Genomic DNA, 12,511 nt, shown 5'->3' with positions numbered 1-12,511 from the left:
GCCATAACCCCAGCTCCAGCAAAACATGTATTCCTAGATACAGTGCTATGGTAATGGAAACTTTAAAAATATTTAGTATAGCTAAAAATATAGATATAGATAATAATCTACATTCTGCCTTTCATTTTTTGGATAGGCTCACACTACAGTCACAGCCAAAATTTTGTTCTTTCACTCGTCTCAATGCCACAAAAACCGCATGATATCATGAAGGGCACTTCCCCTCCATCAGGGTTAAGAAGACATCTAGTATTCTTCATTGTTTAGGAGTGATCATAATATTTTTAATATGTTCATGTTCTTTCTATTTATACTACTTAATGCTACATTGTTCCTCTGTCTAACATTTGCTTGGATTTAGAGCTATTACTTTCAGGAAAGAGTAAAAAGATCCTTGACTACAGTATCACTGAAGTGCACACAACAAAGTCTGCTTGCCTGCAAATTTGGTGCATTAAGTAATAACTTAAGCAGTTATTACTAGTCCATAACTCAGGAGCAGAACTGCCTTCCATGTGGACAGCTGATGATGTACAGGGAGCTGAACTACTCAGGAAGCACCTACCAGTCTGCTGCAGTGCGGAGCCCTATATTTAGACAGAATGAAACCTAACAAAACACTCTCAGACACAACGTCAGTTGTTCCTCAATTCCCAAGGCACTACAATCGTGGTAGTCTTTTCCATCTGACACAGCTTTGCACAACACTGAGGTCCCAACAGCTCCCTCAGGACTGTATTACTGGAGGAACTGGGCACAGTTTTTCTTGCAGAGACTCCAAAGCCCCGTGGACTCGGCTATCGGCAAAGCTGAATTTGTTCAAAGATTGATTAGCAGAACAATAACTCACTGAGAAGCAGGGGAAATCCTCCAGTGCTGATTTTACAAACAATGAGGTCAATGATTCCAATAAATCAACTTCATTCATGCTGTCTATAAATAAGTAACGTCCCAGACTGGGAAGAAGCTGGCTCATGTTTTAGTGTGCTTGTTCTGAAAGCATTGGGAATTTCCATTTTCTTTCAACCATTTCTGGACCAGATTCACTCTGCTTGATCTTCCTAATCCACTTCCACTGCTTTTGTGTTCTTTGTCATGTAGACTGGCTAACACTGAAATCTATCTTCTCAATGCACTTTGGAAGATTTGCAGCACCTCATATCAGCTGTTTGAATAAAAGTGATTGGTGGACCGGTACCTCTCTTCTGTTAGCTATCTCTGCACAGCAAATACACAGCTGTGGAGAGCTGTGGGCACGTTATTAATCTATGGCCTCTTTCTTCTCAAGACGATAAAATAAAAACAACAACAAAACAAAGTAGATCACAAATCTTTTTGCGGGATGGCACTGTATGGATGAATCCATTCCTGTTGCAGAATGGGACAATAGAGCTGTCACTTGGTGCTGGACTGCTTTCCCAATGCAGCTGCAATGCAGGTCAGGGTTGGGCATTTTCCCACTGATTCTACTGGAATCCTAAAACTCATACAGATGGTGTTCAAGGGGAGGGTATGCCTGTTGATGCACGTGTCCTCCTGCCTGTCTTCACTCAACCCTAATCACGAGGGAGATGGGAGAAATTAGAGCCCAAGGGGAAGAGTAATCCCTAGAGGCAGTGGAGAGTTGCCTGGAAAGGGAACTTTGAAAAACATCTAGATATTGCATCTCAGATACTTCCAGAAGAACCTGAAACATCCTGCTGATAAAGCTTGTCTCTGCGTAGTCAAACCCAGACTTTCAAAAATCTTTAACATTGACTTCCATACCACTAGAACTTTGCAGGACTCCACATGGCTATTTGCCCCCTACCTTGTGAAGCTTCAAAAGGCATTTGAGTCAAAGTCTCCAGGTTTTCCATGCAACTGAAGAGTTAAAAATACAGTAACCAAAACACTTACAAAAGCCAGAAATGACTGGACTTTGGCCTTAAGAAAAAAAAAAAAAGAAATAAAAAAAAAAAAACTACTGCAAGACTCATTAAATAATGAGAATAATCAACCAATGCAAGCTTTAGGTCAGCAGTTGAGGAATGACAGGTAGAAATGGGAAAGTCATGTTACTGCTGGCTAGATCGTTAGTGAAAGCATTGCTAGACCACACTGTCTCATCCTAGTGACTGCTTGAAAAAAAAAAGAATTTGGAGAAGAGCTACAGGAATGATCTAAGAACAAGAAAATATGCCTTGCAGGAAGACACTAGATAAGCTATTTAGAGCAGAAAAAAATGATTCTATGAACCCTATCTGGCTTTAAAATCATTAAATGTCTGTGGCCTACAGACAAAGCGAATTCTTCACCACCTCATTAGACCAAGAGCTCCACTGAGTAAAATCAGCTGAATCCTGGCCCTGGAGGCCTCTCTGTGCTCCCACCTCAGGGAGCAGACTGGAAATGTTTTTCAGATATTGTAAATATCAGATGGGCAAACATCTTTGTTCAGCAGAACATAGATCTCATCCATTGATGAGGTGACAGCAAATGGTGAGGTTTACTCAGAGCCCTTCTTTTGAAAAATGCTGGCTAGCAAAGGCCTGTACAAGCCGGTAGTAGATGATTACAGGAGTAATTAAAGAAAGGCATTTAGTACAATTTACATCTAAAGTACAGTATTTAGGCCAATTACAGGGTGAAACAGCATGCTTTTGACTTTCCTTTCAGAAAGAATATACTCAAGCTGCAGGGTAATTTTGAGTAGAAATCAGTTTTCCTGTAATCAGATCTTGTTTGTCACAAAGGAGGAAGTTAGGGAACATGCCATGAGCGATGTGTGACTTGATTTCCCGGAGACAATGCTCACATGTGGGAGCAGAGAATGACCCAGGCTTGAGTCATGGGGCATTTGCAGGCCCAGGGTGAGCCAGGGGTCCCGTAACACTGCTTCTCATCTGCTATGACGGTGTTCATAGAATCACAGAAGGGTTTAGGTTGGAACAGACCTTAAAGATCACACAGTTCCAACCCCCCTGCCATGGGCAGGGACACCTCCCACTAGACCACATTGCTCAAAGCCCCATCCAGCCTGGCCTTGAACACTTCCAAGGATGGGGCATCCACAGCTTCTCTGGGCAGCCTGTGCCAGGGCCTCACCACCCTCACAGTAAAGAATTTCTTCCTAATATCTATTCTAAATCTACCCTTTTTTAGTTTAAAGGCATTACTCCTTGTCCTATCACTACACTCCCTGACAAAGAGTCCCTTCCCAGCTTTCCTGTAGGCCCCATTTAGGTCTGAAGGCTGCTATAAGGTCTCCCCAGAGCCTTTTCCTCTGCAGGCTGAACAACCCCAACTCCCTCAGCCTGGCTTCTTTGTGCATTGGCCACACAATGCTGCAGCACTGCATTCAGTCAAAGCAAAGGGAGTATTTCTGAGGGAGAAGGGCTACAGGGGTGGGAAGACAGAGCTCAGCTGAGTTGATTGTCATTCCTAGCCTGAGTGATGGGGATATGTCATTAATGCCTTTCTTACTCTTGTCAGTTGGTAGACCCCTTAGGCTTTCATTTGCAGATTTCTTTAGCATTCCCAGCTTCAGATACAGCTGAGTAAGATCTCCTGAAGATAGGCCCACAGCAGCTAAAAAGAAGTTCCCTAGACACTGGCCCAACCAAAATCAAAGCAGCATGTGAGAGGTTAATCCTTCTCAACTCTATTCCTATTTTCCTCCAGTGGGTCAGCTAAAGGAAGATATTTCTGGACAAAAATATGACCAAAACCAGGATTCATGAGTGCACTTGACACACTACCCACAATGACTTTGCATTCTTATTGAATATCCAAAATGCTATTTTTTAAAGCCTGGAACATGTAGTCCCAATGGCTACTTCAGTGCCTGACTTCTGTGGGAAACAAAAGGGAATTAGAGACCTAAATGTCTTTGAGGCATGTTTGGGTTTCGAACCCTAAGTGGAGTATAAAAGATCCTCACATTTCAGCCATAAAGATCCCGATTTAGGGATTATGAATTAAAATAAGAAGACAACTTACAAACAAAGAAGTTTGGTTTACAGTAGTATTCTGAAACTGGGCACAAGCTGAAGTTGACAGTATTGTTTCTTCTTGAGCAAGGCCTGCATGAACAAGGGCCTTTGGAAGTGAATGGAAATCCGTAAGGCATACATTGTGAAGACCTCTCTATCTAGAAATGAAAATTTTGGTCAAGAGTTTACCCATCCCTTAAAACAGTAAGAACTCAAAACTTCCATCTAAATTCCACTGCAGTTGACCAAAACCTGCACTTCTGCTCTTCCATCTTACTGATTTTTACCCTCCTTCCCAGCTGGTAAAAAAAAAAAACAACCACTTGGGCATTTCTACTTCCAGCAGGTCAACCTGAATTGTAGTTGTTATACTGATGTCCATTAGTCTATGTAAAGTAACATGCATCTGGTACATACGATCACAGTAAATAGAAAAATACACAAATTCAAATGTCAAAGCTTGAAAGCAAGGGCATAAGATGGCTCCTATGAACATTCAAGGCTTGACAGACTAATTTGCCCCAAAAAATGAGAAAGTCTTTCCATCCAGGCAGGTACTGCTGTCTCTGCTTGCTGTCAGGCTCTTGGCATCTCTCTCCAAAGCAGCTGGACCTTAATTTGTTGGCAGTTAGGCACTAGAATAAATAGATGACTTCTCCCCTGTGCTATCACATTAGACATTGCCTAAACTATTGCATATATGCTGCCTACTGGTTTCACAACCCTTTGATTCTGCAAGCATTTCAAAGGAATGGAAAAATTCCTCGTGATGTGCACGTCCACTTCCCTGTACCTAAGCAAAGGGCATCTGAACTATTGCATCCTAGTTTGGTGTCATACCAGAGACTTACTTGTTGCTTCATGCCATTAATCAAGCAGAAGAGATTCTGGGAGGGCTGCAGACCATTTACATCAGTACAGACCATGAGCATTGCTGAAGGGTTCTTCCAAAGGCATGATTCAGTCCCACAAAGTAGCAAGAGCTTTGCTGCAAGGAAATGAAACACAATAGGGAAAGAGCTTGGTAAAGACTGACCATTGACAGGTGAATCTGGAGAAACACACGCCACAAGAACATCGAAAAAGAGGGTCAGACTATCCCCAAACAGATCACTTATTTAAAAACAGAGCTTCCAAGCTCAGACCAGTTCGGTGTCCACACACCAGACCCAGCCCACACACAGCAACTCCATCTAGCACTACCTTTCTGCTGTGGCCTCCAAGCAGGACAGTCTGTTTAGGGCCATTACCAAAAAAAAAAGAAACAGGTACAGACCTGCAACAAAGCCCTGGAGGTGACCCAAAATAGTCACTGAAACTCCAGCAAGCAATACCTAGCCAAGTTATGATGCAACGAACATTTTTAAAGCAGTGTTTTGCCCATCCTGCACTTGGATAAAAACACCAAGTGAAAGGAGAAAAATATCTGCACTGTCGTGCAGTCTGATGCCACACAAACTGGAGCTAAATCAGAACCAGGGCTGCATAAGTATTTGGCCGTGTTTTATTGCTGACCCCACTGTACTTGCTGTTAAAGGCCATGCCATTTAAGTGCAATACAACCAAAATGCTGTAAGATTGTCTTCCAGGTTTGTAATCCTAAGAATATACACTCTGATTCATCGACCTGTTTAAATCAGAACAGCCAGTAAATGGCGAGAAGAGTTCGTATTTATCTGGTTACTCCAAGACTACTCATAAAACTGAGATCACAAGCCTGTAAATGAGCCTGTGTTACCCCCATGACCGCAAAAGAATTCACTGTTGGCTTCCTATAGGCTTGGCCACTGGAGAACAGGAAAAGATAGTGACAGGGTAAGTAAAAGTAAACCAAGATAAAGCCAAAAGCAAGACCTACGGATCTAGCAGAAAAATCTCAGCTAATAAATATGACCTACCAAGTGGACATGCTGAATGCTCTTCTGCCTGACAAAGGCAGACCGATAAACTTTTAGAATAAAAATACCATGATGCTTTCACAGGCAAAACCCATTTATTTTGACATCTGTTTTGCTGTGGTAGAAATTTCAGCACTAATATGTTAATCTAGACAACATTATTGCAAGAGCCAGAAATCACTTGAATTATCAGTGTGGGCCATTTGGTCCCCTCTGCATACAGAGCCGGGGATCCAAATACAGCAGTTTGCTGTTGCTGAAGTTATGCCAGCAAAACTGTTCTGCTGGGGTTGTAGCTGTGAACTTAAAGAGGTGACGTGCATAGGAGGGATATCCTCCAGTGATGAGATAGATTAGAACAAGCAACAAGAAAAAAAAAATACAAAGATGAAGGGGGAAAAAGGAAAAAGAAATGTGTGGTGCCATCTAGAAATTCACAGCAGGATGCTATAAGGAGAATTAAGTGATGTGCACGCTGGGTAGACCTGTGGTGTATTTTTCTGAAATTTCTTAGTACTTGTGTAGGTGAAGAGTAGCGGTAGGACACCACTGACCTCTTAATTCCGCCTCAGCCATTCCAGAATACCACTAAGAGCCAAACTGAGGTGTGCAAACTATCAGTAACTGTTCAGTGTGACTCCACAGACCCACTGTGAAATATTCACCATGATTTCATGGACCACAGAACACAGAAAATAACTTAGGAACCGTTGCAGCACATCCTCATGGATATGACGCATATCATAGATGGATTGGACTGCTATCCAAAAGGTTAATATCTTAGCCATACCAACTCCTGCAGCAAGGCAGCAATTTGCATCTGCACTGGGGCTTTTTGCCAGTGTAGCTCTCTTGGTCAGAAGGCACCAAGAGATGGGCCAGCAAAATTTCACATCAGCCTGAGCGAATTTCAGTGTAACTTCTAAGTGTTTAAAACACTGAAGATCTGAGCTGATCTTCTGCAAGAAGAACCCAGCTCACTCTGCCTGTGTTCAAGGTTAGCCAGCATAAGAAATAAAGCTGGATAACTGTGCCATTACTGACAAATGGCAAATGCCTCTTCATATTCCTCAGACTCGTTAGATCACCTGCACCTCCACACAGCAGCCATATGAATATCCTGCTTTGGAGGTGGTCTGCAGACTCCACAAAAATTCAACTGAGGACCGACAGTGCGACTTGCAGTTCTAAACACCACAAAAAACAAAACAAACAAACAAAAAAACAGCTCTGGGCTTTTCCACCCATGGCATGGACCTCATGCCCTCATGCATTTGTGGTACCTCCACAGTCAACAGCTAGCCCAGTTTCAATTTCCTACGGGAGCTGCACTGCATATGAGCTACCTCCCAAAGAGAGGAGCTGAAGGAGAATTCTTGAACCCTTTTCTATCTTCTCTTCCTCCTCTTTCCAATTACAAGGCAGACCTCATAGTGGCCTGTTGTGCTCTCATCAGCAAGTCTGGTCCTTGCTGAGCCTTTGTACTTTCAGGATGTCAGTTTTGCTCTGTATATGTGCTGGCAAAATTACCGCATTGCTTTGCAAGCAAGTAAAGCTGCTGAATAATCGGTCTGTCCGAAACACACTGACAGAGACTTGAAGTCTAAGAGATTTCAAGCAGGACTTTGTTTGCCAGTCTAGGAGCTATTACATTCTAAAAACTGGTAGGTGCTTTTCTCTTACAAAGTTATTACCACCTAAAAAAAAAAAAAAAGGGCAAAAAAAATCTGACATTTTCAAACCTCCTCTTTGGCAAAAGTAACTATAAATCTTTCCCAGCCCTCATTAACTTTAAGCTGTGATCGGCCAATGGTGCCAGTCTTGGCCTCCCCCAAGCTGTAACTCTATGTTCATTCCAACCACTTGCCCTCATGCTTTAAAACAAGTAACAGTCCATGGGCTGTGAGAGCAATATTATTTTGAGCAACTTTCCTAATGAATGTTTAACATCTTCCACTGGTTAATGGGTGGAATCAGATCCCCCCCTTCTTTCCTGTTGAGTAGTAACGACTTAAGGAGATTCACTGGTTAACTAAATGTCATTAATATATATCGTATCCATGATACAAAATAATCCTGATTACAGAGATCAGCTAATAACAGGGTTCATTCAAAAGCAATAACAAAACATTTTCATCCATGCTGATGGGCTCAAAATGAAGTTCAACGTGAATTCAACTGAAGTAGTAAACGTGCCGAGAGTGATCAATAAACCAAGCCATGCTTCTCTTCAACTGCACCAGAGTCTGTTCAACATCCCTGAAAACATTAGTGCTCCTCTTCCTCTCTGTCCTTCAAAGCATCCATCACACATCTCCAAATGTTAAGCACTAACATTTTACCTGTGATTGCATGACACAGGACAGGCATTGCATCTCCAAAACCAACTGAGCATCACCCCTTTCTGAATGCTTCACTGTGTCACAGCCTGTAATGAATAAAAGAATATAAACCACTTTGAACAAACCATGACAAACCTACTGAACACACACACAGCAGTGAGGTGAATCCTTTCCTTTCAAGTCCTAGCACCATGGGGGCATCAGCTGGTGGCTGCAGAGACAGCAGCAAATACTTTTGCAGAAGCATTTGCTTTAGTTGTGACTTTAGGTGCCCTTTGATTTGGATTGAATCTATATGTTTGGTTTAGGGTGCACACTGTAAGACACATATCAATGTATACCACAGGGGTGTATTGGCATTTTAGGATTAAAAGGTTACAAAAACGAGTCCACTGGCTTGTGCATAAACAACATCTCTCTGCTTCTCTCTTTCAGTAACTGTGACTGTGGGAGGACAGCAGCACTTGCTGGGACTTTACGACACTGCAGGGCAGGTAAATTACCACAGATCACTTATAAGTTTCCTGTCCCATGATTTGTTGGTTACTGTCGCATATTGGGTTTTGCTGCTTGTGCTGTTGGGCTTTTGTGTTTTTGTTTAACAAATATTTGTCTGTTTAACAAATATTAATAGTTGCTTGTGAGTTGTAATGGTTGAACTGCTGACCTCCTTTTTGTTGTTTTACATATAGCTTTCGTTCTGGTTCAGCAGTAAAACATACACACATCCCCAAGATGGAATTTTGTCTAGGCAAAAAACAAAGCCTGATGAGGCTGTTCAGCCTCCCATATACCTGTCCCCTACGGCAGGTACAGCGTTTTGCAAAAGTCAATATTTTCTTCCACTTACCACATGGTGGCATTGGAGATACAGAGAAGAATTACAGCTTCCAAGACCAGAAAACATAACATAGCACCAGGCTATCGGTCACCAGCAATCGACTTTTTAAATGTTAACCCAGGTAGCTTGGCACCCATCCCAGCATCCCAACACCCAGGCCAAGGATGTCCATTACAGGAGAGCCTGTACCCCGTGCTTACTTGCAGACGTAGTGCTTTTACTGTTCCCACTGCCTGTGCTGTGGTGCAGTGGGGGTGCACTGCAAGGCTGCAGAAGATCCCTGGTCTGGGGGCTGCGTTCGCTCCCTGGAGATACAGGGGCAGTATTTCTCACTGCCTTGCTCTGCCAGGAGAAGGGCAAGGGAAGGTACCAGGAGCACCACATGTTCACGATGAAATTTTCCTCTCCTACCTCCAAAGTGCCAGCAAACTTACAGGATAAAGAAAAGACCACAGAAACCTTGCAGGAAACCAGCTGCCAAGAGGGGAGGGAGGGGGTCATGGGTCCTTCCCTGACAGGGATGGTTCATCCCACGTCCTCTAGTTCCTCCCATCAAAGCTGTCACTGGAGGCAGCAGGAGAGGAAAGAAGATCTGGGAGCCTGCATTTGGGACAGAGCAGCTCAGGGTGCTGGGTTCTGCATTCAGGAGCACTTCTTGTCTGCACGTTTTTGTCCGTGACTGCTATGAAATTCATAAACAATGCAGAAGGAGACTCTCCTGTCAGCCAAAGGCCACTCGTTACAGGCTGTACTTCACAGCAGTATGCAGAGAGGTCAAAAACTGCATCACAACACACTGTCACTTCCAGAAAAAGCTGCACTCAGCAGAGCTCAGGCCTTTATGCTCTAGGTTTCACTTTGTTTTATTTCTATCATGTGTCTGCAGGCAGCAGTGGTCACTTCATGGCTAGCTCCATGTTAGTTACAGTCCACTCACCCTTTCTGTTTACAAGGTACAAACAGACAATCCAAAAACCAGACCCAAAATAAGAACCAAGTCCTTGTCCTGCATCAGAAATTTGAGAAGTGCTTGTGCAACTTTCTTTTCTGCACTCACAAACGCGGAGCTCTGAGCGTGTCTGTCACGATCTGGCAGCTCTGCAAGCCCCTGCAAAGGAGACTGGAGTTGCATTCAGATCTCAATCAGATTTTACCCAGCGCCTTAATATTTCTATGTGTTTTGAAGGGCTGACAGTTCCACCTGCCACCCATTTCCTCAGCAATACATCCTCGTATTTGTCCTTCTGAGCCAAAAGAAACATAAATCCGTTTGGCTGACAAACCTCACCCCTCCCTCCGTCCCTCCACAGTCATCTTGCCATCTCCTGCTTCAAACTAGCCAGAGCACCACCTGCCTCCAGGCGACATTTCCAGCTCCTCAGGATCATTTCCATCTCAGACTTGGGTCCAGCAGACGTGGCCATCTAGTCAAAACTTGGAGCGTGAATCACTTCTCGATGACTAGATCATATCTGCGTGGAGGCTGGAGGGATGATGCTTCCCACATGCTCAAGCTATAACGACAGATCATCTGGGTTGTTTCCTCCCTCCTTCTCCTTGTGCTGTGTGGCTTTCCAAAGGCATTGGTGTGAAGTCATAGCCAAAAATAGCACTTGACATTACAATGCTATAAAACACATGCTAATGAAATAACAATTGGAGAATGTACTCCTGCAGCAGGACCCTCCGTCAGCCTGGAGGGAGAGCTGGCAGGGACCCCAGATCTGGGGTATCTGGTTTTTTGCTTCCCTGGCACAAACAGTCCTAGGAAGAAAAAAAAACATTGTTTTTCTATTATTTTTTTTTCTACAAGCTGGTCTCAGGTATGGAGTGCTTTAATGACAATGAGTGTATGCAGGGGGATCAAACAAACAAACAAAAACAACAGCAATTTAAAAAAACGGGGAAAAAAAGTAATAAATAAATAAATAAATAAATAAATACAAGTTTTACTGTACTTTCTCAGGCACGGCAAGCCACAGGAACCTAAGAGCAAGGCCAGACCTGGCGCTGGCCTTTCCATGCCAAACCAGTAGCCAGGCAGTGTGGCTGGAAGCCCTGCATTCTCCAAACAACAGCCAGAAAGATGCGAGCATGAGCCAGCAAAACGAATTACTGATCAGCTACAGCCCACATGCATGAAGACTCACATTCCTTCCCAAACATCACTATCGCTAGTTGCAACACCTCCAGATATGCCCCAAACCCAGGCAAACATCCACTGCCTTTTTTTACGCTGTTTATTTGGTTGACTTCAACAACAAACTGTGTCTGAATGAGAAATGATCCCGATGCGCTGTATTTCATAATGGTCTGTTGCAAGGTTTTGCAGCCTTCCCCTGGAGCAGAGTGAGCAGGAACAGAGACACGGTCCTCACCTGATGTGCTCTGGAGGCTTCTGCAGCCTAGACACGGGGATGCATGGGCTCAATTCATACTCATGACATCTGTGCTTGTGCGTTAGCACATCCATAAGAGCTCTGGTGTGCCCTGACCTCCACTATGTGACAGGTGGCTGTCCCTCCTTATGGCTTATACAGTGCTCTGTGCTGCTAGCACAAATCAGGAAGGCTTATCAGGAATAAGGAATATCCTTTCCTCCTGAAAAACAATGTTCTGGGGGCTCTGGAGGAACAAGCAAACGCCAGTTAAATGCACACTTCTGTAGCTGGCACCGCTAGGCAGAACGCTCATGGCTTTTAGTTTGTAATTTTAATGGTACAGTAAGTCCCAGCCCCTCTAATTAGACACGTCTGGAATATGGAAACTGCTTACATTTAGCCAATTTCTTTCCAAAAAATCTTAAATCAAGATTTCTCGAGGGCTTGCTGCCACCACGTGGCTGTTTCAGGAGGCTGATTTGCAGTGATTAAATTGAAAACACGCAGGAAAGGCCTTTGCCAGGCACCGAGCATCAGCCCACATTGACTGTGGCATAAACAAACTTCGTAGCCTCAGTCTCCAAAGGTCTCACCAGCGCCTCTGATTTTCCTTTCCTGCCGTTCCCTGTACATAGGTATCCACCCTTTCTTGGCTGATATGTCCAAACACCTCCTCTTACCGTGTAAATCCTTCTTCAAATCAACCCTTTCTGTGACACTGGTGAGACAGGTCATTCAACAAACGCTCTGGCTCGAAGAAAGCAGCAGGTTATCTCCATTACCTGACTTTTCCAATGCACCAAGGGAGCATCCTCACTGAAGGACAGAGGTCTCAGATGAAGTTTTCTGGTATCAAACAGCTCCAGAAAAAAAAAAAAAAAAAAAAAAAAAAACATCTCCTTCCCCTTGGTTGAGTCAAAGGGAGGACAACTTTTAACTACATCCAGTCAGATATGTGCTGTCCCTTGAAGTGTGCAGAGCACAGCAGGGAATTTGCAGCCAGGGCTGTAAACCAGGGCTGCCCCCATCCACAGTTATCCCCCATCCCGTAACACACTTGCCATTCTCCCCTGGC

General features: G+C 43.7%; 2 protein-coding genes across 2 annotated transcripts in view; one reads left to right on the top strand and one right to left on the bottom strand.

Annotated features, from left to right (window-relative positions):
• The window catches only part of LOC310900732 (inositol 1,4,5-trisphosphate receptor-interacting protein-like 1), a 90,506-nt gene extending 77,999 nt beyond the window's left edge, over positions 1-12,507 (bottom strand). Inside the window, exons 1-2 of the mRNA XM_083839139.1 lie at positions 9,256-12,507; positions 4,826-8,300 (exon numbers count right to left, since the gene is read on the bottom strand). The gene's annotated coding sequence lies outside the window, so the exon portion shown is untranslated. The remainder of the gene's footprint in view (positions 1-4,825; positions 8,301-9,255) is intronic.
• The window catches only part of RHOJ (ras homolog family member J), a 55,919-nt gene that overhangs the window by 33,740 nt on the left and 9,668 nt on the right, over positions 1-12,511 (top strand). Inside the window, exon 2 of the mRNA XM_083839150.1 lies at positions 8,650-8,708. Coding sequence (XP_083695276.1) covers positions 8,650-8,708 — 59 coding nt within the window. The remainder of the gene's footprint in view (positions 1-8,649; positions 8,709-12,511) is intronic.

Source organism: Anser anser (genome assembly GCF_964211835.1).
Source record: "Anser anser genome assembly, chromosome: 5".
Classification (NCBI taxonomy): Eukaryota; Metazoa; Chordata; class Aves; order Anseriformes; family Anatidae; genus Anser; species Anser anser.
The sequence above is the reverse complement of the archived record's forward strand: the minus strand, read 5'-3'. Positions and strand labels throughout refer to the sequence as shown.